A 25230-nucleotide genomic window follows, 5' to 3' on the forward strand; every position below is an offset into this window, starting at 1 on the left:
CATCCAATGTCGAAAACTTAATGCTATTTATTTTGGGGATTTATTTACCGCTACAATCACAATGTGAACACAAGTTAGTCAAGGAGTAAAAAAATGTACTCAGGACAAAATTTAGCAAAAAATTTCAAACTTTAACCAAAGTACTTTTAGTTAAAGTAGACCAAGAATGCTTTTTGGTACAATAAGTACCCAAAGCAAGTATAATCACAACAAGTACGAAAACCACTGCCCTTTTTGAAACGGTAAATGTACCTACCTTATGTACTTCTTTCAAACAGGTCTCAAAATTGTCCCAGCTTGTAAATCTTCGAGATAAAATAATATCATTGATGATTCTTCCTATATCATCACGATGTCATCGTCTTCGTTACTTGAAGAATGGAAGTTATTAGACAGGGTGTGGCTGAACTCAACTCAAATCTAGAAATGTCTTGATTTGACAGCTGAAAAACTTCATGAGTTGTCGATGCGACGCACCTATCATCTTGCGACAGTTTGACCTTCAAGTGCTCGAACCTCCATCAGTGGAAGATACCTTTGAAGCGTTGCCGACTTCGTATCCTTATTATTGAAAATGAAAGGTATTGATTATTGTATTTCTTAAAAACATGCGTTACTCGGATATAGCTTATTGAAGTTGGGTGTGATATTAAGCACTAAGCCTGCTAAGTCTTAGTAGAAAATTGACGAGATCTAAGTAAACTTAGTTAAACGTCCAGGTAGTTGCTTCTTGAGAGATCATTGGTGCACCATGCAAGTAAATATATCTGTTGTCCTGTTCTCTTTGCTTATGAAAGTTTTCGTTCAAATATCACCTTGTAATTCATAAGTGAAAGAGTTCAAATAAAGTTTGTAGATTTCGTTTAATATTGATTACACTAGCCAACTTCACTACTAACTAGAGGCTGTTTAAAAACTATTTCGTCTGTTAACTAAATACCTGAAAACAATAGTTGTCTTTAACATGAACCACATTAATATTTCTTCCAATTGGAAATACACTCTAAAGCTTTAGAGCTTAACTCCTAATTCAAATTTGTTCTTCAACAACTGAGTTTTCTGACAGGCTTCTGTTCAAATGGCTCAAATGGTTGTGGACGGAATAGAAGAAGCTTTTGCTTAACAGGCTTCCGTGTCTAGTAGCAGGGGATCACCAATACCTCCAGGCAGGAACTTAGGTCTGTTAACGATAAAAGAGGAGAAAGAAGTCGGTAAATCATAATATGACACTATCCTTAGTCCTTAAGAATAGATCAAGTTGCCTCTTGAAGGACTCCTGAGAAGTCGCTTGGCCGACAGCGAATTCCAGCATTTGACAACTCTTAAGGAGTAGAAGTTGTGTCTATAGTCCGTTCTGCTATGCTGTGTCTCCAATTTTTGGGGGTTACCCCTTAGATTAGTGTTGGAACTAAGCTTAAGCAGGTGTTTAAGAGGATGTCCAGAAGTGTTAAGGATAATGTAAGCCATCAGAAGGTCACCTCTAAGACGTCTGTACTCTAATTGGTAAAGCTTAAGTGATTAGAGGCGCCCTTTATAATTTTTAAATTTGAGTCCTCGAACTGATTTCGTGGCTCGCCGTTGGATACACTCCAAAGTGTCCTTACCCTTTTGGAGTGAGGGAGGAAGTACTATGTTTCCGTACTCTAGATGGGGACGGATAAAACTATTGAGGATTATATGGAAAGTTCTTCCGTCAAACTGGCCAAAAATGCGCTCCAATGTTACCAGTGCAAGGTTTACTCGAAAGGTATTTTTGTCACAGTTAGCGTAAGACTTTAAATCGTGTGGCACCAGGACTCCTAAATCTTTCTCTACTTGGGATACTAATAGGGAGGAATTTCTTAAGTTGTAACTGTAGTCTGCGACATGTCTCAGGTGGACTACTTTACACTTTGAAGTGTTAAAGGTAAGTCCGTTATCGTCTGCCCAACTTTGAAGTCGAGTCAGATCCTCCTGAAGTGCCTGTATATCGTCTTGGTTGCATATCTCTCTCTCCAAAGTTTCACGTCATCAGCAAAAAGTAATAAGTCTGACGTTACCTGTTGAGGAAGATCATTTATGTAGATCAAGAAGAGAAGAGGTCCTAGTACTAAGCCCGAGGGAACCCCACTAAGACATTCCATAGCCTGAGAAAAAGTGAAATTAGTCCTGACCTTAAAGTGTCGATTTTTCAGGTATGAAGTGAGCCAATTGATTAGAGGTGGTCTGATACCCAATCGTTTGAGCTTATTGATAAGATATATATGGTTAACCTTATCAAAAGCTTTTGAGAAATCTAGGTAGATGGTGTCAACCTTCCCCTTGCGATCGAGGATGCTTGTCCATCTGTCCACCGCAGTCAGCAGGTTGGTTATACAAGAGTAGCCCTTCCTGAAACCATGCTGTTGGGGTGAGAAGAAATTTAAGGACAGTAAATAGTCATTTATACCGTCGCATATCAGGGACTCCATGAATTTTGAAGGTGTAGAGAGAAGAGCCACAGGCCGGTAACTTGAAGGTTCTCTGCGTCGACCTCCTTTGAAAATTGGTGTGATGTGAGCTAGTTTCCAATTTTCCGGTAGTTTTCCTCAGCTTAGCGCGTGTGGGAACATCACGCTAAGCGGCGTTGCCCGGATTGAGGCTGCTTCCCTTAGTATAGCAGGATGGACCATATCCGAACCAGACGTGTCTGTTCTTAAGTGCTGCAGTTTCCGGAACACCAAGTCAGCGCTTAGGTTCACTTCGGAAAGTACTTTACAGTTGCAGATAAAACTGTCATCAGTGTGGTTGATGTGGGTCGGTTGAAATGTCCGAGAGTATTGTTCAGCCAAAAGGTAGGCGGCGTCGCCGTCGTTATTGGTCGGGCCGTTAAGACCTAGCAGTTGGGAAACTCCAGTTTTGGCTTGACGAAGAGAGGCTGCATAACGGAATAAGCTTTTCAGATTAGTGAAAAATTTATCCATAAACTTTATCTGGTACTGAAGCCTATCTTCTCTTATAGCCTTCGTGCATATGTTCCTTATATGTTTGTATTGCCTGTACGCTCCGTTGTTGTCAGTTCGTTTGTATTCTGCCCAACAGTGCCTTTTGCAGCTTTGCAGGCGAAGAATGCTGTTCTTGGTGATTGTAGGTTGCTTGCAGCTTTTGGGGACCGCTTGAGGAACTGAATGATTTGTAGCACATAAGGGCATGTGCAGTAAGAAGTCCCAATGGGCGTCCACATCGAGTTGAGGGTGAACATCCCAAACCACCTGTTGCAGATAGTCATGTAGAGCTGGCACATTCAACCGTTTGAAAATCCAGCGCATGTTGTTAATGGGATATCTTAGCTCAGTTTTGCTGACAAAACTGAAAGCTATAACGGCGTGGTCGCTTTTACTCAGGGGAACCAGGATTGAGAGGTTGTCAACTAGAAATTCTTCGTTTGTAAATACACAGTCTGAGTGCGATTATGTCTGACTGTTTCTCCAACAAGTTGCCGACTTCATATTTTCATAAAATCCCAAGTCCTCAATGAGCTTGAAGAACTGAGCTTCAGTTGAGTTTTCACCTCCAATATACGTATGTTTCTTTCCCCTAGTGAGCCGTGTGACCTATTCTAGGAAGTTCAAGTTTCTTGTTCAATTCATCTAAAGCATCCTGTCATTTTTGTCCTGCAAACTGAGAGGAAGGTCAGGGTTGTCTTTCAGGTTCATGATTATGAGAGAGTCATCACGAAGCGTTATTATTTTCCCAGGTTTTCCGGTGCGTTCAGGTTCAGCACCTTGCTGTTTGGAGGTCGAAGCACGTTTCTGAATCCTAGGCTCTTTGATGAGCGGACGGACATTCTTGGGAGTAGACTGTGCGACCAAATCACCAGTTGATTTCCGTACAACACTTGGGATGTTCAGCTTAGACGGTGACGCCTGGTTCTTTTTAGCTCTGTTAACGTTGGCCCAATCACCTACAGAGTTTTTGGGAACCACTGTTGCATTCGAGGACCCTGAGCTGGGAGACCCGAGTTTACTGAGGGAGTCTATTACCGTAGACGTAATGATGGTGCTGAGTTTCGACGTGTCATCATTAGTGCCAATGCATGCTCCATCGATGGTATACCTGTCGACATCCCTATTCTTGTTTTCGTTGCGCGCCCTTGTTTGTCTACCCATTTTATGACTCATTTTCCAAGTTTGCTGACAACTTATTCAGCAGACCTGTCAATAGGACAATGATATTACTCAGCAAAACTACGGCATCCGTGCTGCACGTAACACATTCCCACTTATGATCCGACTTCCTGTGTCTGTTGTAAGCAGTTGCTGTGAGATCTGTGCACGCTTCGTGGAACCAACCTTTGCAGTTGTCGCACTGCATGCCAGATGTAGCAGCAAAACGGCATCCAGGTCGTTTGCATGAATTTTTCATGATTATATTGACGTAAACTGTGTTATAGATGCTAGCAAAAGCCTAAGACCGTAAAAATACACTAAAAACGGATGAAATAAACTGAACTAGCCTTTACTTGAAAAACTGAAAAAAAACCGTATAGTAAGCTCAGGCAAAACCACAGTTAACTATTAAATTGGGTAAAACTCGAAAAAAGTAATCTACCGAACGTATAGCTTAGAATAGATTCTTCAGCATGTCCACATTAGTGTAGATGCATGTCCCATCGATACTACTGTTGTTGAGGTCCCTATTCTTTTCTTCACTGTGTGTCTTTGTATGTTTACCCGTTATAGGACTATCTTTTTCCCGGTTTTATGACAAATTTTTCCGCAGACCTGTCAAGAGAATGATAATGTTGCTCAGCATTCACGTTACACGTGCTAAATACCCACCTACGATTCGGCTTGCATAAATTCTTCATGATCATGGTGATGTGGATTGATGAATAGATCCTAGAAAAAGTTTACGACCGCAAAACAAAAAACAGTACACTCAAAACGGATGGTACAGAAGCTTAAGCTAAACTAAAACTAGCCTTGACGTGAAAAATGGAATAGTAATTTGAGGTACAATTACAGTCAACTATTAACTTTGGAGAAACTCCAAAAGAAAAGTAATTTACCGAACGTTGAGCTTAGGACAGATTCTTTGGATCAAAAACGGTGCTTTTGTTGCGTAAGGAAACAGCAAAAGCTTGAAAAATGCAAATCATGTTAGGACTAAACTTCCCGTTCCTGTACATATCTAATCTCGCGAATGAGTCAGTCAAAAAAGTGAACACTTCTACTCCATCACTGTTTGATGAGAGTTTACTAGTTTGTAAAACAACCTGTACACTACACGGATTCTTTTCGTTATTGGCCTTCGATTTTACTTCCTATGTCCTCTCAGTTGTCATAGACTAATAGGGGACAATAGAAAGTATTTCGGGTCCAAAACCGTTCCTCAGTATCCTACATGTCGTAACCAAGTCACCTCATAATTCGTGGTAAAGTAGTTTAGAGTTTGCTAACCTGTCAAGCCACTCGGTGTATGGTACGTTGCTGTCAAATTTGACCCACTTCTATTTTCTTTAAAACCATATTTATACATTATAAATGCCTCTACATCAGAGGTAGTATTTTTCACCGATGAAAACCGTTCAAAAATTTACTTAACTAGGTTTTACGCTATCTTCAGTTTTAAATGAATTTCATGCCAGATAAACACGTTCATTCTTTTCTCATACCGGCTTTTTTTTCACAGGTTGAGATTTTGGTCACAAGTCACGCACGGCTTTATTTATCATTATAGTTGTCAAAATCATTTAACGAGATTCTTCAAACATGGATTTGCTTGATAAGAATGAACCCATATCTTCCATTCAAGTAATTGACGTTTTATATTTAATCTCTGTCAGGAATCAAGAGATGCTTTTGTTGTCATGGCAGAAAGTGGCATAGTGGATGATGGAGTTCAGTTCCTTTATGCTGTTGACCTCCTCCGTACTACTCGTAAAGAGGCACTTAATCTCTCCGTTAAGTTATTAGAAGGTTTGTTCCAGTAAAATAATACTACTTGCAGAATTATTTAATCGCACAAAAGATGATAGTCTACGGCGTGACTGTTTGTTTTATTTGGCAGTAGCTCACACTAAGCTGTCAGTAAGTGCGTTTGCTTACGTAACACCTCATAGGACTATGAAAACGCAACTCGGTGTTGTGATAATATATTGGTGATACAACCGTCAAACCAACAGGTCAAAGAATTAAGGAATACAATACAGTCTCGTGCTAAAAGAGGTATCGAAAAACGTTTTTACCTAAGTCTACATTGACTAAGTGTATGTAATATTTGAACTTTGGAACGTTATTGAATTTAGTTTCACACTGTCGTTCGCATATTGACGCAAGGATTTATGATTATATTTAAAACCCATGACTTTTCAGAGAGAACGTGGGTCATCTCAGCAGTTTTCTCTATAAAGAAGGAACGAATTGAGCGAAGAAATTTCTTTTCAATTAGTTTTTCATCATGGCTCTACACTAATATATATATGTTTTACAATAATAATATAATACTCATCGAGTGGATACGTTACGTAATAATTACATAATGACATTTAAATTAACATTGATTATTGGAAGAAAGAGGATTATTAATATTCAAAGTGATCAAGAAGTTGCTAAGTTGCGTAATGTAAGAAACAAAGAAGGAACAGAATTTTAACGGATGGTCAATAGGATGGTAGTTACGTAAGAATCAAGAGATGAATGTTGAGAAGTTATTAAGTTCAAAAGCAACAGAAATAAAAGAAAATGGAAGTATGAAAAATAGTTCTTTTGAAGGAAATCTTAAACTGATGGCCAGGGCAGGGAAAGTGGTTGTACGAATCTCTTTTGAATGCAAAGGTCGGGTTTGTGAACATGGATTGCGATGGCTTCCGCAATGTGCAAGAGGCGCACTCGTAAACCATGTGGCAAATTAGATGGGATATTGTTTCTTACATTACTCAACTTAGCAACTTCTTGATCACTTTGAATATTAATAATCCTCTTTCTTCCAATAATCAATGATAATTTAAATGTCATTATGTAATTATTACGTAACGTATCCACTCGATGAGTATTATATTATTATTGTAAAACATATATATATTAGTGTAGAGCCATGATGAAAAACTAATTGAAAAGAAATTTCTTCGCTTAATTCGTTCCTTCTTTATTTACCAAATGGCAAAATGGGAGTTTTCTCTATGTCTGAGTTCATTCGTTATGCTGCTTGGTCCTGCTGATCCACCATTCTCGATATTTCCGATAGTCTATCTGTTTCCTCCCATTGTTGGTGCAGTATCATCTGTCGGGAGGTTCGTGTATGTCGTTTTGATGTCTGGTGAGTGTAGTGGGGCTGGCCTCTTCAAAGTGATCTACCCACATGTTCCGCTGCTCTTGAACCGCACTGAATAATTTTCTTTATTTGTACTTGATTAGTCGTTCAGGTTTACTATGTTTCCCTATTACATCCTTGGTTGTATCATAAAGTTTTATATTTCCTTCTGCTGTAGTTGCCAGATCCACGTATTTACTCTCTCTAGCTTTAATGCTTTTCCTCACTCGTATGTATGCTTTTAAATGTTTAGCCCGAGCCTTGACTTTCTATGCTTCTGTCCAGCTCTTTCTAACTAGTGTCTTCTCGTTCTTCCCTAGGACTGATTAGAGTCTGCCATAAAATTGGCCCCTACCATCTTTGCTGCTGTCGTTAATTGATATGTAGCACTTTTATTTATTTATTTGAACACATAAATATTGTTACAAGAGAGCGCCAATATATATGCACCACACAAAACAATGAGAATTCGAAGAGAAAGAAAAAAAGGTAAGGAGCGTGAAAAAAAAGAACAATAACGAAGAGGTTGGTGTAAGGTAGTGTAATAATAATAATGGGGGAAACGGAAAGGTACAATCAGAAGTAATCTTTCAGTTAAGGAAGTTCCAACCACTTTTTATGAAGAAAGTAATAGAAGGTTACAGCAGGATTGTCACTAGCTTCTATTCTGAGCCATATCTGATAACGTCTCTAGCCACTGTGTTGCACCATCTCTCGGACCCCAACCAGGGAGTCGTGAAGGACCGACAGAAGCCAGTCCTTTGCAGCTTTCTTTCATACCACGACACCATGTCATACACTGACCACCTCTCCGCTTCTTCCAACCAGTCCCAGAGTCGGCAAATAATGCACGACGTGGAATTCTCTGGGACGACATTCGTAGAACATGTCCAAGCCACCGAAGTCGATGTTTCAAGATGGTGACATCGATTGCATTATCATCTCTGTGCCCGAACACACGATGCCGAACCTCTGGATTACTAACATGATGTTACCACTGGATGTCAGCAATCCTTCGGAGACAGCGATACACATATGTGCATCGGTCCAAGTTGCCACACATCACTAGCACAAAAAGATGTACACCAAATTCATAGAAATAGTTCATTCAGTGGTGGTAATACTTAAAAGAAAGATTGCATATACGGATATAGTATAGGAAGGAAGAATTAGTACGTAGAAAGAAAGATATGAAGCTACTTTAATCTCGTAGTTTAAGGGAAGACAGAGAGTGTATACACCTGCACCATTGTGATCGATTCTGAGCCATGTCACCCAGAGTCTCCAACCATTGGTTACGATAGTCACACGGACCCCAACCAAGTAGTCTGCATCTACCAACATGACTCAGACTAGAAGTTAGTGACTTCAAGCACTGATGCCACTTTTTAATTTGTCGCCCCTAACTTTCTTCCAACCATCCCCAACACTGGTCAGTATTGCCATCTCAGTCGATGAAGATTCACAACCTCATCAACTGATTAACCATCATTGCCTAATACCCTGCGTATAACCTCACTATTACTTACCCGGTGATCCCAGCAGATGCCAGCAATATTTCTAAGGCATCTGTGGTCAAATACTAGTAGCTTACGAGTGTCTTCTACTCTTAATGGCCATGTTTCGCTGCCGTAAATTAAAACAGAACGGACTGCAGCTCAGTATACTCGTCCCTTTATTGATAGACGGATATCTCGCCTTCGCCACAGGTGACGTAATTTGGCAAGAGCCAAACGAGATTTTCGAATCTGTGCTGAGATTTCGTTAGACACCAACCCATTAGGGCTGATCAGACTTCCAAGTGAAGTTGTCGACGCGTTCGACTACTTCACTCCCTATCCTTAGTTCAGGTGTTGACGCAGACCAGTCCTGAAGCAACAACTTGCATTTAGAGGGAGAGAAGCGCATCCCAAATATTCTGGCATTGTTGCTTAGTGCTACCAGAAGACTCTGCATTTTGTCAGCGTCTTCACCAAACAGGACTATGTCATCTGCGTATTCTAAATCGATAAGTGAACCTACTGGTGGGAGATCAATGCCCGAGAATTCAGTCGACGAGAGCGTTATTTCCATCAGTATGTCTATGATAAAGTTGAACAAAAATAGAGATAGTGGAGAGCCTTGACGAACACCGCTTGAGGTTGCAAAGTCAGATGACAGTTCTCCATAAGCTCTGACTCGACTTGTATTGTTCGAGTAAAGAGGCTTCACAAGGTTTATGTACTTCTGAGGTACGCCTTTCAATGACAGATACTGCCACAGACCCTCTCGGTCAACAGAGCCAGATGCTGCTTTTAAGTCAAGAAAGACCACCATTGTCGGACGCCGATAAGCATGCCTGTGTTTTAGAACCTGTTGAATGGTGAATATGTTGTCAATGCAGCCACGACCAGGTCTGAAGCCAGCTTGATTCTCTCGTGTTTGCAGTTCACGAGTCCTTGTTAAGCATACAACAGTTATTGAGGCTAGTATTTTAGATACTATATTAGTCGAACTAATTCCTCTATGGTTGTCATGGGATAATTTTGACCCTCTCTTATATATTGGGACGATAAGTGATTGCGATCAGTCAGATGGGATTACGTCTAACTCCCAGATTTTAGCTAAAATATTAGTCATCCTAATCGCTAAAATTGGACCACCATCCTTAAAGACCTCTGGAGCCAATCCATCTGGACCAGCTGCTCTTCCTCGTTCCAGATTAGCTATAACCTTTTGAACTTCAGATAGAGTCGTGGGACGCACTTCAATGTTCTATCCACGCTATCTGGGGACGATGGGTAGTTGTAGAGTAGCTGAAGGCCAACTGAACTGTTCTCTGAAATGTTCCGCTCATCGTTCTAAACGTCTGAACTGAGAGCAGATGAGGGTGTCGTCTTTTTCCGAGATAGTCTCATTTACACTTGACTTATTAATTCCAGTTTCTTTTATGAGTCTGAAGAACTGTTTGGTGTTAGATACAGCCGTCGCCTTTTCCATCTCTTTTGCTTTCGTTGCCCACCAGTGCACACGGTCGTTCCTTAGACTTTTGGTTAACCTATATCTGCTTTGTTGTCGCTCTTCATCGTGTTCAGAGTCTGATGGGATGAGTTTACGAGAATCCATCAGTGCAATAGACCTTGAGGAAATCCATTGGTTCTTTGTAACCCTGTGGTTTAAATCACGGATAAATGTTACTGCTGTTTCCACAGACGTTTGTATATCTTCTCAAGCAACATCTGGGTCAGCCTCGTTTTCAGAACTACCTAAGTGTGACCTCAGTTGTTCCTGGAACCTACTTTTGGTTTTCTCGCTACTCGATTCAGTTCTAATGGCTCTTTTTAGTGTGACTTTTTGCGTCCAGTGAGGCGCAAGCAAATGCGTGCCCGTATTAGGGCGTGGTCGGAGTCCAAGCAGGTACTCCAGAATGAGCGATAATCTTCTACCGACCCTCTCCAACGATGACTGATGGCAATATGGTCTATTTGAGTCCATCGTTGGTTTGGTGTAGGGGATCGCCATGTTAGACGATGTCTCTCCTTATGCTTAAAATAAACGATTGTCTGAGCACAGTTGCAGCAGACGATTACCATTATCTGTTCGTTGTACCGGAATACTAAAATACCCACCTAAATGCCTTTCTGTTTGGTTTAAACTACCTATCTGGGCATTAAGGTCACCTGCTACGAGTACTATGTCTGAACGTTTAGCTTTCTAAAGAAGTCCAGATAGCTTTTTGTAAAATTCATCTGAGCTGCAGTCGGTGGGAGCGTAGGCAGAAACGACAAAAAGGCAACGACGTGTGTCCCTATCCTTCCAAGTTCTTACGGAGCCGTTTAGCCTAATAGCACATAAACGACTGTTAACGGGGATCCACTCTAACAGTGCTTGTTCCGCCCTCATGCTTAGTGCTATCCCGACTCCTGCCAGTCCACGACAGCTGGCCGCCGGGTCACCAGATACACGGGGTGTGTGTCTCGGCGGCTCCATGTTTTGGAGAGGTGAGGTCAAGTGAATGACCACACTGGGATCCTGTATGCGTGTTTCAGAGACACAGCATATATCAATGGTACGAGATTCTAGGGTTCTAGCCAAGGAAGCCTGTTGACTGATTTGACATAGGGTGCGCACGTTGAAGGCTCCAATGTGTAGTTTGGAGCGAGGTTTCAGTGGACCTGGGACAGTGTTTTGCGCACTAGAATCGTTGGCTATAGTGACACTTGAGGTGAAGCCGAAAGAGGAAGTTTAGTGTTGAAAGGTCGATGTAAGAGGAATAATAGGAAGTGAAGACGGAGGTTGATTATGAATACAGTGGTCTTGATTGCTGTTAGAGGTATGAGGGCGGTTGTCACTTCTCGGTTGCCCACACCGTGGAAGGGTTGTTCTGGAGGTACCTGAAAAGGAAATTGGATTAGAGGTGGTCTTAGTGATGTGGGAGCGTGACCACAGTGCCCAAGGGACAACTGCTTGAGGTCGGTCACACACGGCCTTTTTTATGGGTAATTCTTGTGTTAGCTCCGTACTTGTTGAGACCTTATCGCCGGAGACGGATATCCGTGGGATAAGGAGAGGTGTGCATTTTTAGGGTCGACCTTTTCTAATTCCACCCCTCCTTGTGGGAAGGCAGCATCGCTGTCATGCTGGTTGTCTGAAGGAAACACCTTACTGCTGTCACACCTCTGTACATGTAGCAGTACGACATCGCCTTCGGACCTTGGGTTTGTTGCTTTTAGTCTTACCGCTCTTCAACCGGTCTGTCTGACATGGTAGAACCTTGAGGAACGATTGTTCCAGCCAGTATAGCTCGGTTGCTTCATCATGATAGGCAAGCCCGACCATCACGTCAAGGCGGCAACAACGGTCGAGATCAAGCGAGCTATGCCTTCTGTGTTGGAATTCCTTCGAACACTGACTCACCACTGCTGTTTCACTTATTATTAAAATAAGCGTGTACGCAGTTCGAAAATAAATTAAACTTTCGGATTTTATCCAAGAATTCGTGATCAAATCATTGAGGTTGTCCATTGATTATTTATTTTCCAGTTGGGATGATCGGCTTAGGAGTTGTCGGTGGAATTGTTTTGGGAGCAGCTGCACTATTGGGTATTGGTCTCGGTCGCTACTATTCTAAACGTCGTAAATAAGAATACTGGTTAACTGTACAGTTTATTCAAGGTATGCAGAACAAATAGATGTGTTGCATTTGTTTACTTGTTCACAATATATCCATTAAGTTTTGTTGGTCAGTTATATGTACTCTATCCTTATGAGTATATATCAAATAATCTGCTCTGTCGTTCATGTTATCTTACAAAATCAGTGTTATTGTAGTGTCGGTTACTATGTTAAGCCCATATAGCGTTAAAAAAGAACAAAAACGAACAGATTAGTGTAAGGTAGTGTAATAATAATAATGGGGGAAACGGAAAGGTACAATCAGAAGTAATCTTTCAGTTAAGGAAGTTCCAACCACTTTTTATGAAGAAAGTAATAGAAGGTTACAGCAGGATTGTCACTAGCTTCTATTCTGAGCCATATCTGATAACGTCTCTAGCCACTGTGTTGCACCATCTCTCGGACCCCAACCAGGGAGTCGTGAAGGACCGACAGAAGCCAGTCCTTTGCAGCTTTCTTTCATACCACGACACCATGTCATACACTGACCACCTCTCCGCTTCTTCCAACCAGTCCCAGAGTCGGCAAATAATGCACGACGTGGAATTCTCTGGGACGACATTCGTAGAACATGTCCAAGCCACCGAAGTCGATGTTTCAAGATGGTGACATCGATTGCATTATCATCTCTGTGCCCGAACACACGATGCCGAACCTCTGAATTACTAACATGGTGTTGCCACTGGATGTCAGCAATCCTTCGGAGACAACGATGATCGAACACCGAGAGTCGTCTAACATCCTCAACTCGGAGAGACCAGGTTTCACAAGCATAGAGCGAAACTGCTCTCACTGACGCGTTGTAGATCCGACCTTTTACAGCTAGACTAACATCACGAAGGCGTCAAAGGTGGCCCAGATTGGCATAAGCCGCTCTGGCTTTCACTATACGTGCATTGGTCTCATCACTCATGCCACCACCAGCACTTATGCAGCTACCGAGATACACGAACTTCTCGACTACGTCTATCTGCTCACCATCCAGGGTGAGTACAGGATTAGAATCCTGCCAGTCTTATAGAAGTACTTCGCACCTCGTAGGTGCAAAGCACATACCGTACCTACGGACACTGATTGCCAATTGATTAAGTGCGGATCGCGTGGGTTGGGCATTATCGCACAGTAAGAAAATATCATCCGCATACTCAAGGTCGAGAAGTCTTTCTCCAGGCAACAGATCCACACCACCATTACTTACATTCATCAGAGCTGTTTCCAGAATGTCATCGATGGCAAAGTTGAAGAGGAATGGTGAGATTGGGCAACCCTGCCAAACGTAATGCTCGAATGGAACAATGGAGAGAGGTGGTTGTATGCCCACACTCTGCCTGAGGTGTTTGTATATAGGGCCGTTAGGATGTTGATAAACTTTTCAGGCACACCCTTCAGTAGACAATCCCAGAGAACAGTCCTGTCCAACGAATCGAAGGCAGTCCTAATGTCAAGAAACACTACGATTGTTGGCGTTTGAAAATATGACGGTGTTCTAACATTTTGCGGAGGGTGAAGATATGATCAATACATCCTCGACCGGAACGAAACCCAGCCTGCTCCTCGTGAGTCAATCTTTCTCGGGTTTTGAACAACCTACGAAATATGACAGAAGCCAATAGCTTGGACGCAATCGGAAGTAGACTTATCCCCCGATAGTTGTTACAGGAACGACGTGAACCGTTTTTAAAGATAGGGACAACTATCGACTCATTCCATGACGTTGGTACACTCTCTAGTTCCCAAACCTTTGTAAACAACGTCGTCAATTCCTTAGTCAAAAATTCACCACCATCTTTAAAAAGAGCCGGAGGTAAGTCATCTGGGCCAGGTGATTTGTAACTCTTCAAGAGTTGGAGTCCCTTGCGGACTTCCATCTCATTTGGTGGATCGGACGTGACCGGCCTTGGAGGGCAGGACAGTCTGACCGATGTTCAAAGGTCGTCGCTAAATTAGAGTCTCGCCCTAGTAGTAAATCAAAAGATATGAGAGGGTATAAAATTGTAGAAAGAAAAAAAAGATTTCAGGGTAAGACAAATGTAACATTGAGAAACTCACAAGACTTTGTGGCCAGACTTTGAGCCTTGTATGATCGGCCTTAGTAGATCAGCATCCATAAGATTGAGCTATCTGTCTACTTGCAGTAGAAAAAAAAGCATTACTTTTAGGAAGAATAATGTACATTTAACCTGTAGAGATTTGGGAACTGAAAGCTAGGGTTAGGAGCATAAGGTCATGATTAATAAACAATGAATAATAGGAAAGGATAAGCCATATATTCTGTGATTTGGTTATATTCGTATTAGTAACAGTCGAACTTGTTATAATCTTGTTCTTTCTAGATACTAGGCGGTCCGTAATAAAGTGCCTCATTGGTGGGCGGGAGTTCAAGGAAATGTTGAAGCTCTTTGGAGTCTAGAAATAGGGTTATTGGCTTTTTGAATCTGGTAAACGTATCACAGTTGTGGATAGGCATTGGCAACCTGTTCCACAATAAACTATACCGTACTGTAAAAAACTTACAACGCATTTGTTTTTGGTGTTTTACGGTAAGTAGTGTATATGCGTTGTTTCTAAGTCTATAGGCTGGGTCGTGGGTGATAGTCGGGCAGGAGGTTAGAAAGGAGAGCCCATATATCGCTTTGTAGAGAAATATTAAATTGTTTTTTAGCCTACGGTGCCATAAAGGTTCTAAAGATAGATGCTTACATCTGTCTGTGTAATCGAGATTCGAGTTACATCCTAGTAGTTGACGTGTGAAACGTCTTTGAACATCTTCTACTCTTATCTTGTCTGCGATATTCATATTAGTGAAGACAAAAGAGCAGTATTCAAGGGAGGGTCGTACGCATATTTTGTAGAGAGTAAGTTTACCCTCTGCTGTGAAAAAGTTTTTCATTATAAAACCAATTAGCCGTCTAGATTTAGAAATAATAGAGGAGGCATGTTCTTCAAAGTTCAGGCTTCCTGTGTAATTAATTCCTAAATCGTGTACTGATTCGAGTGTTTGGACTCTACATTCATTTAAGTGAAGTCGTGGTTTATAGGGATGCTTTCCAAAGTGCATGATCCCACACTTGTTGAGGTTAAATGGTTATTGCCATAGTTAAGTTATTGAGGTCCTTTTGGATCTGGGATACACTTTCGCTTAGTGTCTCAGGCTTATAGCTGTATACTATTTTGAGATCATCAGCATATAAGTATGGTTTCCCAAATTCTATGGTGTTACATATATCGTTTATATACATAAGAAACAAAAGTGGACCTAATACGCTTCCCTGGATGACCCCACTGGTGATTGGTCTAGGGGACGAGAGACAGTCATTGTACTTTACCATCTGTTTACGTTCCGTTAAGAACGAAGCAAACCATGAGTACAGTGGGTTGTGTATTCCGAAGGACTTTAGTTTGACGAGTAGCCTTTTGTGTGGGACCTTATCAAAGGCTTTCTTAAAGTCTAGGAATAGGACTGATACAAGGAGTCCGTTGTCTCGTTTCAGAGTTATATCATTCAGGTAGTCTACTAGGCATGTATCGCATGATCTGGACCTAAGAAATCCATGCTGGGAGGTCGAGATGAGATTATTAGTTAGTAGATGTTGGACTACAGCCGCCTTAACTACTTTTTCCATCACTCTGGATACCACTGAAGTTATGTTTATAGGCCGGTAATTTTCAACGTTTGCTTCAGGTCCTGTTTTAATTTTGGGAATGATATGTGTAGTTTTCCAGGCAGTAGGGTAACACGCTGAAGAGAGTGATATCGCGAATAGTTTGAGAAGCAAAACACACAAATCATCACCTCCACGTCTTAGCATGCTAGATGGAATACCATCTGGTCCATCAGTGTAGGAGTGTTTCAATGTACTGATTGCCTTGGAGATATTTTGTACACTGAATTCTACATTAGTAATTTCACAGGGAGTTACTGGGATTGGTTCTGAATCATTGAATGGTTTTTCGTTAGTTAGTGAGAAACAAAAATGTTCACTGAATAATTCTGTGATAAGTTTGGGATCTTCGTATACTTGTTTGCCTTTAATGAATATACTCCCTCTCGATTTAGAGCGTTTAAGTTTATTTTGGAGTAGTATGGTGAGTGCAGAGGAGTTATTATTAAGTTCAACTGCACGTTTTTCCTGTGCTACTGCTTTTTGTTTACTTATTGCCTCTGTTCGGACAAGTATTTCTGTCATCGTTACTAAAGAGGAAAAGTCATTTAAGTTGTGGAATCGAGTACAATGTCTTTGAAGACGTCTTCTTGTACTGACCGGTATATAGAGATCTTTGGAGAACGTAGGTTTACAGTATTCTAAAGGTGCGATGTTGTTGATGATACTTTTGATGTTGTGATAAAATATATTGGTTAATGAGTCGGTATTGTTTGAGGTAAAGAAAGTTCTCCAATCAGTGCTTCTTAGGTAATTGTGGAAGTTATTCCAATCAACCTTGCGATAGTTTCTACGAAGTGTTACGGTTTTACTTCTATCTGTTATGGTTTTTACATTAAGGCTGCATATGACAATGTTATGATCACTACCTGGGAACTTTTTTCCAATATACAAAGTATTGGGGATGAGGCCACTGGTAAAGACTAAGTCTAAGATGTTTTGATGTCTGGTAGGGCTATCGACATACTGAATTCATTGTCCAAGCTCTAGACATTCAATAAATGATTCATAACGTCTCGGGGCTTTGACTGGCAGCCAAGAAATTTCGGGCATATTGAAGTCACCACAAATGAGCTTGCCTGTGAATGAGAGGGATGATGCTAGTGTGAATACCTCCGATAATACTGCTATTTCATCTATTGATGCGTTAGGTTGACGATAAACACAGCCGAGCAGTAAGGTAACGGAATTCGACGACTTTAATACAATCCAAACCGAATCCTTCAGTTTGTTTAGTTCAGGCATATCACATAGCAGTGAGTTTAGGCTAGAGTGAGCGTAAATAAGGCATCCTCCGCCTCGTCCATTCAATCTATCGCTTCTATATAGAAAATAGTTATCAAGAGATATACTTCGGTCGGAAATATTACTGTTAGTCCATGCTTCAGATATCATAATAAGTGATGGTTGATATATGGATACAAACAGTGCTGAATCCGTCTTTTTGTTGCAGATCGATCGAGCGTTGATAAGACATATATTAAGCAAGTGGCCTGCTAAGTTAAAATGGGTGAGGGTATCTCGGATAAAGTCGTCGTAACCCTCGCGGGTGTGAGGGGTTGGATGTTCTTCATTAGATCGGTATTTTGATAGCTAGACTTAGTGGGAGACGTATCAAATGAGCTAGTGAAGTTGATTGGGGAGTTTACCCAGGAGGAAAGGGTGGGAGTACTCTCTGATGGAAACTGTACGGAGGAAACAAATTTATGGTTTGCATGTGGTTTGAAATAACCTGGGCTATATGCTTCAACAGAGGTGTCACTAGGGGTCTTATTCCAAAAAAATCTTGTACAGGCCTACTGTGAAGTGTATGGTTATTTACAAAATAGTCTTGATGGTTAGACTCGTAGCCCCTGTTATGGCTATTTACGTTAGCGTGAGAGGGGTCTGGTACGCGTAACTGGGAAGAGTTGCGACTGTTGTTATACATGGGGGCCGTTGTTATGTGATGGGTCGGTACTAAAGGGTGTGAGAAGTTTTCTTTCTGAGAGTAATTACAGTTGCGATCCTGGGGAATGTAGGCAGGGTGTGGAGTGAGAAAATTATTATTACCATTCTTATTTATGGTTTCAGGCTTCAGGGGGTGATTTGGGTGGCCAGTTCTCTGGTAGTTTTCGTTAGTCTGCGTGTAAGAAGGCTTGCTACGCTGAAGCCCACCACTCATTTTGCAACTTTGAGGTGTTGAAGGCAAGTTATACGATAGCAGCGGGGAGAACCTGTTCACTGTTCTTGGGATACCTATAGAGCAGTTGGGTTCAATCTTACTTGTTTCCCTATTTGGTATCATGCGTTTTGTCTTCCCACCCTTTATTTTCAGAGCTGGAATCTTTCGTTGTCTCTGTGAGATGAACTTACGTTCATTCAAGTCTACTTGTGGAATATCTTTAGGAGGACAAATTTTCAGGTGTATAGGTTTAGTTGGATGTGTGTTGTTACACGACTTACATTTTAGTACATTAGTGAACGAACAGCTGGGATTAGTCATGTCGTTATGGTTTTTGGTGTCAGTTGGGGTTCGTATCTTATCCAAAGGTTTCTGATTTGTAGACTCATCTAGATCAACAGAGTGATCAGCCGTATGTGGAGTGGTGTCATGCTTATTGTTCGTGTGTTTTAAACTATTTGCTGTGTTGCAAACTGTCTCTGGCTGATTATTAACTGTAACACTCCCATTCAGTTCTATCGCTTCGCGTCTTCTTACACGACGTTGACAGGGCGTAAGGTCTGGAGTGACTTTTATATTCTTGTATGGAATTAGTGAGCTAATATTTTTGCTCAAATTAATAAACTGCTTAGCATCGTTACAACAGCCAAACATAAACAAAAGGGGGCAAGTCGATCTGTCTGACTTTTTTCTAAGGCGGATGACTTTGCAGTTAACGTTCGGCATACCGCATGCTCTAAGGCAAATATCCCTTAACTTAGATGGGTGTGTGCGGTCGGGGAGGTTATACACAACTGCATTGTAGGAGGACATCACTCTCTTCGTCACTTCTTCAGCCACAAACTCCAAAATACACTCAGCTTTAGTGAGTTGCTCAAGATTTCTGTCTGTGTCAAGGCCCCATATATGAGTGAGGGGTGCTAATTGCTCAAGTTTGCCGTTAATTTCGGATAGAGAGTTTTGTAGCTGTCGGATGTCATTACTATATCTATCAGTATTTTGGTGTGTATGAGGTGGAACATTGGACTCTTTAGTTTTTGAAATTTTAGATTTAGGCCTTGGTAGAACGTACTGTCTAGTAGACTGTGCTGACTTTTCTTTGCACGTGGGTATAGTGTCTTGTATGTCAACCAGTCTTACCGTTGGCATACTACACGTAGAGATAGAGGGGCTGCGACATGGAGAATCTGGTGACGATAGAGACATTTGTGTACAATACACATATTTTTCAGTAGTTAAATGTTCGACATTGTCAAGCACTGAGTCGTCAGTTGTAGGGGTTACAGATTTGGACCTTTTATTTGACTTAGAAGTTGGTGAAATTCCTCTTTTACTGGAGTTATTGGACATGATATGAAAATAAGTGAGCACAGTGCTCGTTAAATTAAATATAATATCTGAGTATTAGTTGTTATTAAGTATTAACCTGGTTAATACTAGGATTAGAGACTGTGAATATATAATGAATTGCAGATCTATAGGTACAGTACGAACTGGTAATTGTCCGTCGAATAAAAATAAGTTTTTTCCTTATTTTTCGGGGAAAGATGTACCCAATGTACAGGATAGGATGATAATCACAGTATAATACACCCTACAAAAGAGCAAGTCGAAGAATTCCCAAACCACGCGAAAGTATGTTACCACTTTCAAAGTTCGCGGGATTGTAGTAGGTGACTTTAATGAACCACATATAAACTGGGTTAACTTAGAGGTAGGGTCATCCATATCGTCGTTCGACTGCAAACTGTTAGAAACCTCGATTGGATTAGCATTATTCCAACACATTAGAGATCCCACAAGATACGACTTAAGAAACTCTTCCTCACTTTTAGATTTAGTTTTCACACACGGTGATGACGTTGGCCAAATGGCTTTTCTCCCACCACTTGGGAGAAGTGACCATGCAGTCATCTTATTCAAATTCATGGCTGAGATTGCCTGTCAAACAATTGCAACGGCCCGTCCCAACATATGGAAGGCAGATATGCGGGCAATTAACTCCGCAGCATCGGCTGAAAACTGGGAAATTGACTCAAAGGCATCAGTACAAGAGGCATGGACTCTATTCAGGCAGTTATACAATCAGGTAACTCAACCATACATACCCTGGACTGTCCCAAAGAAAAAGAAGCACGGAGATCCCTGGTTAGGGCGGGATATTCGACGTTTACTGAGACAAAAGAAGAAATGCTGGGACGTTGCCATCCACCTTGGCACAGCAGGTACGATGGAACGCTACAGATCGATAAGAAGCGGGTGTACAACGAAAATTCGGGAAGCTCAAAGGAAATACGAAATGCAGCTGGCACAATCTGCACTCAAGCAGCCCAAGAGAATATTCTCGTACATAAACTACAGAACAAGGATTCATCATTGGATTCCCAACCTAATTAAAGTAGGAAGTGAATCTGAAATGATAGAGGAAGATCAAGAAAAAGCAGAGGCTATGGCTGAATATTTTGGGGCAGTTTTCTTTCAGGAACCTCCTTTAGAGAAAGAACCAGACCCAAATACAGAGTCAACAAACCAGCTGCTCACCGTGGACTTCGACCAAAACGATGTGCTTAAAGCTCTTAGCACCCTAAACATGGAGAAGTCAACAGGACCAGATGAACTACACCCCAAACTCTTGAGACATGTTGCCCAATATATCGCGGCCCCACTGACTGTGATATTCAATATGTCACTTGACCAAGGTATGTTACCTATGGACTGGAAGGACGCAATCGTCACTCCCATACATAAAACTGGTCTACGACAAGTTCCATCAAATTACAGACCCGTAAGCCTCACCAGTGTTGTAATTAAAATACTGGAAAGAATAATCAAACGGACCATAACAGCATTTATGGAAACCAATAACTTGCTGAACATGGCACAGCATGGTTTTAGAAAGGGTCTATCCTGTACAACGAACCTCCCTATTGCAAGGGAGTTCTGGAATAATGCGCTAGACAACAGAAACTCAGTGGATGTCGTCTACATAGATTTCAGTAAGGCTTTTGACAAGGTGCCGACTAATAGACTGCTATTGAAGTTGGAAAACCTTGGTATTGCCGGACCTCTTTTAAAATGGATTAAAGATTTCCCAGTAGGTCGTAGACAAAAAGTAAGAATAAATTCCAAGTGTTCCATCTGGAGACCAGTACTTAGTGGAGTACCACAAGGTTCCGTCCTGGGTCCTTTACTTTCATTATTACGCTGACGATGTATAAATCTGGCGAGTAATAACTGGAGACAAAGACGCATTTACTCTTCAGGCAGACTTAAATAATATGATAAGCTGGTCTAAAGAGTGGCTGATGCCTATCAACGCGGCAAATTGTGTCTACATGCACTTGGGGGATTCAAAGGTTAATAGGTACAACACAGGGGATGTGTCATTACTAGTAGTCCGGTCTCATAAGGATCTAGAAGCGACAGTGAGTAATGATCTTAAGACGATGGCCCATTGTCGGGAGGTCGCAGCCAAGGGCTTTCGAACCCTCTGGGCTTTAAAAAGGACATTCACTAAGTTACATACTACCATGTTCACCACAGTATACACATCGTTAGTGAGAACTAAGCTAGAGAACTGCGCTCGGGCTGCAAGCCTCTGTTTAAAAGGTGACTCGGACATACTAGAAAAAGTACAGAGGGCAGCTACCCGTGCAAGTCCGGAACTCCGCGGTTTATCATACAAAGAGCGGCTTGAAAAACTGGACCTATTTAGTCTGTCCTATCGCAGACTAAGACGAGATCTAATTTTGATGTACAGAATGCTGAGAAATGATTTCGGGCCTAACTTATTCTCCCTCTTTCTTACCACTAGATCGGGACACCTTAGAGGACATATCAGGCGAGTAGAGAAGCCAAGAACGAACAAAATACCCGTGGCATACAGGCTTTCACATCGCGTCATCAATACTTGGGACCTGCTGCCTGAAGCAGTGATGTCCGCACCTTCAATTGACTCTTTCAAGAGAAGACTTGATACTCACAGAAGCATACTAGAAAAGGAATAACATAGGCCGTAGGCCTTCTGTCCTTACTACACAAATCTGAATCTGTAATATCGACCTATATTAATCTTTGCAGTTTATAATACTGTGGAGGTCCAATGTTGTTTTGAATACATCAACAGAAGGTACTGATATTACGTGTTCCGGTAGAGAATTCCAGTGATTCATTACTCGATGGGAGAAATGAAACTTCGGATGTAGATGATTTGGTTTCGATTTTTAAACTTTCTCAGAATATCCTCTCAAACGGTCAGTTTCAGACCGAAGGAAAAGACAAGACAAATAATACAAAGGTCATCGTTCAATATACGATAAGCCAATATTGGATCACCCCGTAATCTGCAGGCCGATCCACCTGCAATTGAACGGGACTTTCAGAAATGAGCCTGAGCGCTGACTTGGTGTTCCGAAAACCGCAGCACCTAAAAAAGACACTTCTCTTAGTCTGGATATGGTTCATTCTGATATACTGAAGGAAGCAGCTTCAATCTTGGCAACACCGCTTAGTGTGATGTTTTCGCACGCGCTAAGCCGAGGCATAATATCAACAAAATTGGAAACTGGCTCACATCACACCAATTTTCAAAGGAGGTTGACGCAACGAACCTTTAAGCTGCCGATTGGTGACTCTTATCTCTATACCTTCAAAAATTATGTAGACCCTGATATGCAGCAGTCTACATGACTACTCACTATTCATAAACGTATCTTCACCCCAACATCATGGTTTCAGGAAAGTACACTCTTGAACAACCAACCTACTGAGTGCGATGGACAGATGGACAACCGTCCTTGGTCGCAAGGGGAAGGTTGACGTCATTTACCTTGAATTCTCAAAAGCTTTTGATGGGGTCAGTCATATATGTCTTATCAATAAGCTAAAACGATTAATTATCAAGTCACCTTCAATTTATCTGCTCACTTCATGTCTAAAAAATCGACATTTTAAGGTCAGAGTCAACTTAAGTTGAGAGGAGTGAATTCACTTCTTTCAGGCTATGGGATGCCCTAGTGGGGTTCATTACTAAGACCACTTCTTTTCTCGATTAACATAACCGATCTTCTACAGTAAGTATTATCAGATTTATTGCTTTTCGTTGATGATGTGGAACTCTGGAGAGAAGTTCGTAACCAAGAGGATAAACTGGCACTTGAGGAAGATCTCACTCGACTTCGAAGTTGGGCAGATGACAACGAACGTACCTCTAACACTTCAAAGTGTAAGCTAGTCCATCTGAGACATGTAACAGATTACAACTGCAAGTTAGGTAACTCCCTCTAGAGATATCCTAAGTTGAAAAAGCTCTGAATGTTGGAATCCTACTATTTAAAGTCTTTCGCTAACTGCGACAAAAGTGCCTTCCGAAAAACCTTCTACTGGTAACACCGAAGCACACTTTTGGCTAGTATGGCGGAGTGACTTTCCACATAATCTTCAACGGTTTTATTCAACACCACTTAGAGTATGGAAACACTGTTTTCTCATTCTCTCAAAGTCAAGCCTTATGAGGAGTGCCTTCGATCACTGAACCTTTACCCATTAGAGATCATGAGTCTTGGATATAACCTTCCAATAGCTTATAGAAAGAATAAAACGTCTGAGTATCCACTTAAAAACCTACTCATGCTTAGTCACAACACAAATCTACAAACATTCAGAAACTGTAGACGCAAAACGGCGACAAACATTGTACGCCTTAGGAGGAGTCAAATGCATATTTACGAAGAGAAGCTGGTCATTCTTCTCCTCTTCACATGAAAGGCTGATGTGATTTTGCAGTGTTAAGTCTACTCAACAAACAATTCATATCGTCCTTTCTTTCACAGATAACTAAGATGTCATCTTCATATCTCTTATAAACAGACATTTTTACGACTAGGTCTTCAGCTAGATTTGCAACATGTGTTATGAACACGTCTCCTAATAATAGTTTAATGGACCAACCATAGCAACCAGTCGATCTGGCAAAACTATTCACCTTCAAATATGAACTGGACGTTGTCAGTACATAATAGTGCTAAATCTTTAAGAATTTTTAAAGGAACAGGTAATTTTTTAAGGCTGTTCAAAGATGTGTGGTCACATAATATATCAATAGTCGTTTTCAGAGGTAGATTCGTGGGCAGGGAATTCACGTCAAATGAACACGTTGTCTTTCTCTTGATATTAATATCACATAAGTGATCGACCAACTCAAAAGGATCCTTCACAGAGTATCCATTGTCAGCTTTCACTGCATTGCGAATACCTAGTAAGACGAGTGAAAAAGCGTCAGTCCACTGAGAAATGGTTGCAGCTGATAGTGAAGCTTTTATTTGCCAGTGATAGCGTTCTACTAACCCATTTGCTTGTGGGTGGTAGGCGGTCGTTCGGAAGCGAGTGGTCCCTAATAGTGTGGTCAGACAACAGGTCAGATGACCTGTGTTAATCCTGGGTGTATGCTTGCCAGTGAAGATTCAGTTTTCCTAGTAGACTTCTTCATATCCGTGTATGTTTTCTAATTTTGGTTTGTGTTTAGATTTGTTATGGATGCTGAGGAAAAATATACCAATAATTATCGTGTTAAGTCTATGGTGGCCTTGGACCTTAAATGTACATTTCCTACTGGTCGATGTTTATTTCACTTGTTAAATATTGTGTAAGTGTTGTTCTCTATTTTATGGTACGATGTGGTTTGTTTGGTTAGTATATAAATAGAGTATGTCTGAAATACAATGATTCATAACTCCGAGGCTGTGACTTGTGTTCTGGACTCAACTGGCTGGGACAGACAGCGAAGCGGGACCAATCAGGGCACTAGGTCGTCCACTACGTGTTTACGTGTCACTGTCACGGAAGCGATCGATATAAACACTGCTTATCAAAACCTACAGTCCCACCCGTTACAACAAGATTGTTATTATTACTGTTATTGTTGTTGCTGTTGTAGTTGTCACTTTGAGAAAGGCACCTGATAATGCCTCAAGCATTCAG

General features: G+C 41.3%; 1 protein-coding gene across 1 annotated transcript; it reads left to right on the forward strand.

Moving 5' to 3' along the window:
• Positions 1-161: 161 nt before the first annotated feature.
• Positions 162-24988, forward strand: FIS1_1 (mitochondrial membrane protein). Its single transcript, XM_051208448.1, has 6 exons — positions 162-5774; positions 5807-5939; positions 5971-6050; positions 6083-6188; positions 12295-12426; positions 24776-24988. The coding sequence occupies exons 1-5, from the start codon at positions 5733-5735 to the stop codon at positions 12393-12395; spliced, it is 462 nt and encodes a 153-aa protein (XP_051074320.1). The 5' UTR covers positions 162-5732; the 3' UTR covers positions 12396-12426; positions 24776-24988.
• Positions 24989-25230: the final 242 nt, after the last annotated feature.

This window comes from Schistosoma haematobium, chromosome 1, assembly GCF_000699445.3.
Source record: "Schistosoma haematobium chromosome 1, whole genome shotgun sequence".
Taxonomy (NCBI): domain Eukaryota; kingdom Metazoa; phylum Platyhelminthes; class Trematoda; order Strigeidida; family Schistosomatidae; genus Schistosoma; species Schistosoma haematobium.

Excerpts from the sequence above, each read along its gene's own strand:
- FIS1_1 (XM_051208448.1), top strand. The coding sequence starts at position 5,733 with ATGGATTTGCTTGATAAGAATGAACCCATATCTTCCATTCAA. Across the intron at positions 5,940-5,970 it reads CTCCGTTAAGTTATTAGAAG|AATTATTTAATCGCACAAAA; the intron begins GTTTGTTCCAGT and ends TACTACTTGCAG. Across the intron at positions 6,189-12,294 it reads ACAGTCTCGTGCTAAAAGAG|TTGGGATGATCGGCTTAGGA; the intron begins GTATCGAAAAAC and ends TTTATTTTCCAG.